This window comes from Chrysochloris asiatica, unplaced genomic scaffold (assembly GCF_000296735.1).
Source record: "Chrysochloris asiatica unplaced genomic scaffold, ChrAsi1.0 scaffold00178, whole genome shotgun sequence".
Lineage (NCBI taxonomy): Eukaryota > Metazoa > Chordata > Mammalia > Afrosoricida > Chrysochloridae > Chrysochloris > Chrysochloris asiatica.
In genome coordinates, this window is record NW_006408696.1 from 1,420,668 (window position 1) to 1,422,587 (window position 1,920).

The 1,920-nt window shown below is 43.5% G+C and overlaps 1 protein-coding gene across 1 annotated transcript in view; it reads left to right on the forward strand.

The window, feature by feature from the left end:
* The window catches only part of LOC102812209 (ATP-binding cassette sub-family A member 3-like), a 135,009-nt gene that overhangs the window by 123,001 nt on the left and 10,088 nt on the right, over positions 1–1,920 (forward strand). The window contains exon 26 of the mRNA XM_006871990.1: positions 684–871. Within this exon, the coding sequence (XP_006872052.1) occupies positions 684–871 (188 nt within the window). The remainder of the gene's footprint in view (positions 1–683; positions 872–1,920) is intronic.

Consider the following 1,920-nt stretch of genomic DNA (forward strand, 5'->3'; position numbering starts at 1 on the left):
GGAGGGTCAGAGAAAAAGAGGAAGACCCCCAACGAGATGGATTGGCCAAGTGGCAGCATCGATGGACTCAAGTGTGGCAACAATAGTGAGGTTGGCCTAGGATCAGGCAGTGTTTTGTGCTGCTGTGCATAAGGTCGCTATGGGTCAGTACCAGCTCAATGGCACCTAACAACAACAACAAGTAATTCCTCCTTAGAGTAAAAACCCCTCCGTTATAACTTCAGATCATTAAAAATGGCTTTCATGTCCCCAACGTTTTCTGTTTTATCAAATTCACTGATTACCACTCATTTATAGGCCCTTTGGCAGGTATTATTTCAATTTACTATCTCGTGTCTATGAGAGGGAGAGACAGACCAACCAACACACAGGCTTCTCTCAAAAAGATTATCAAAAAGATTATAAAGTACTTTGCATAGCATGGAATCCACAGCAGGAGCTCAGCATAGCTGTGTCTTAGTATAGAACCCCTTTTTAATTGGAGATTTACTATAGCGTTCCCACTGATAGGCAGCAGCTGCACACGACCTAGAGTGGCCAAAGGAAGCAATGGTAGGAAGTACATCTTTCTAATATGAAGAGGGATTCCATCTAAATTCTCTGTCTCTTAAATGTTCCTCAATACACTTTCAGTCCAGCCTCCTACCTTGGGTTTATCACTGTCAGATACTCTCTTGTTTTAGAGTCAACAACGAATCGGCTACTGCCCCCAACATGACCCTTTACTGGAGCACTTGACAGGGTATGAGACGCTGGCCTTGCATGCCCGACTATGGGGCGTACCTGAACACTACATTCATGCATACGTCAAAAGCATGCTCAGTACACTCTTCCTGGATCCCTTTGAAGATAAACTCATCAAGAACTTCAGGTAAGGCTATGTGTTGCTAACACAGCTAGCTTACTCATTACACAGCGTACTCTTTCTAATCTGAGGCAGAAGAGTCTCTAAGCCACTGAAACCAGATTCCCATCTATGAGAATTACTCAAACCACATCAAACCCTCACTCTTATTTAGAATGTATTTCCCTAAGGTTCTGGGATCCTCTGCAAGCCTACTACTGCTTCCACATTCAACTCGGTAGACTTATCATAGCCAAGCTTGGCACCTATCTACTCAGGAGGATCTAGGGTAGGCAACACAGCCTGCCAGTAGGACAGAATCAGGTGCTGCTCTTCTGCCGAGTCTTTGCAGCCTAAGTCAGATGCAAGAAGACGAAACCTACCTTGGCTAGGGGTGGAAGCCGCCCTGGCTTAGAAGAAGCCTCATCCACTACAGAAGCCTATATCCCTTATTACACACTTCTTTACGCATAATTTCTGGAGTTCCCATAAGCAACAAAACAAGGTTACTGCACAAAAGGAAGCCCACAGAATGGCCTGTTGGGTATTTGTAGTTCTCCCAGTCTAGGTGTATTCTTTCCGTTCATTTTTACCCTGGTTACAGTTAATGCAATCTGGTTACCAGGATAAACATACCTAGAGAGTTAGACAAAGGTCAAATTCTCATGCAAAATGGATAAAAAGTATAACATGTTAAAATGCTTCCAGAACTCTTTGCTCATTTGCCAACAATAGACACATAGGAGGATAAACAGAGTAGTGCTACCTAATCGCTGGTGTTGTCCAGGCAGTTCTGACTAACAGAAACCCTGTAGAGGGTTTCTAAGACTAAATCTTTATAGAAGCAGAAATCTTGTTTTTCTCCCAAGGAGCAGCTAGTGGGATTGAACTACTGACCTTGTGGTTAGCAGTCCAGTGCTTGCTTCTCCTACAACTCCACCTCGTTCCCACAAAATCTTAGAAACCTTTATTAAACAAAAATATCAAAATGTGAACACATTTTTTCTTGACGTATCCTCCACCTAGGTCTATGTTGAGCAGTGTTTCCATCTCTCCAACCCTTTCCCTGGTGTGGC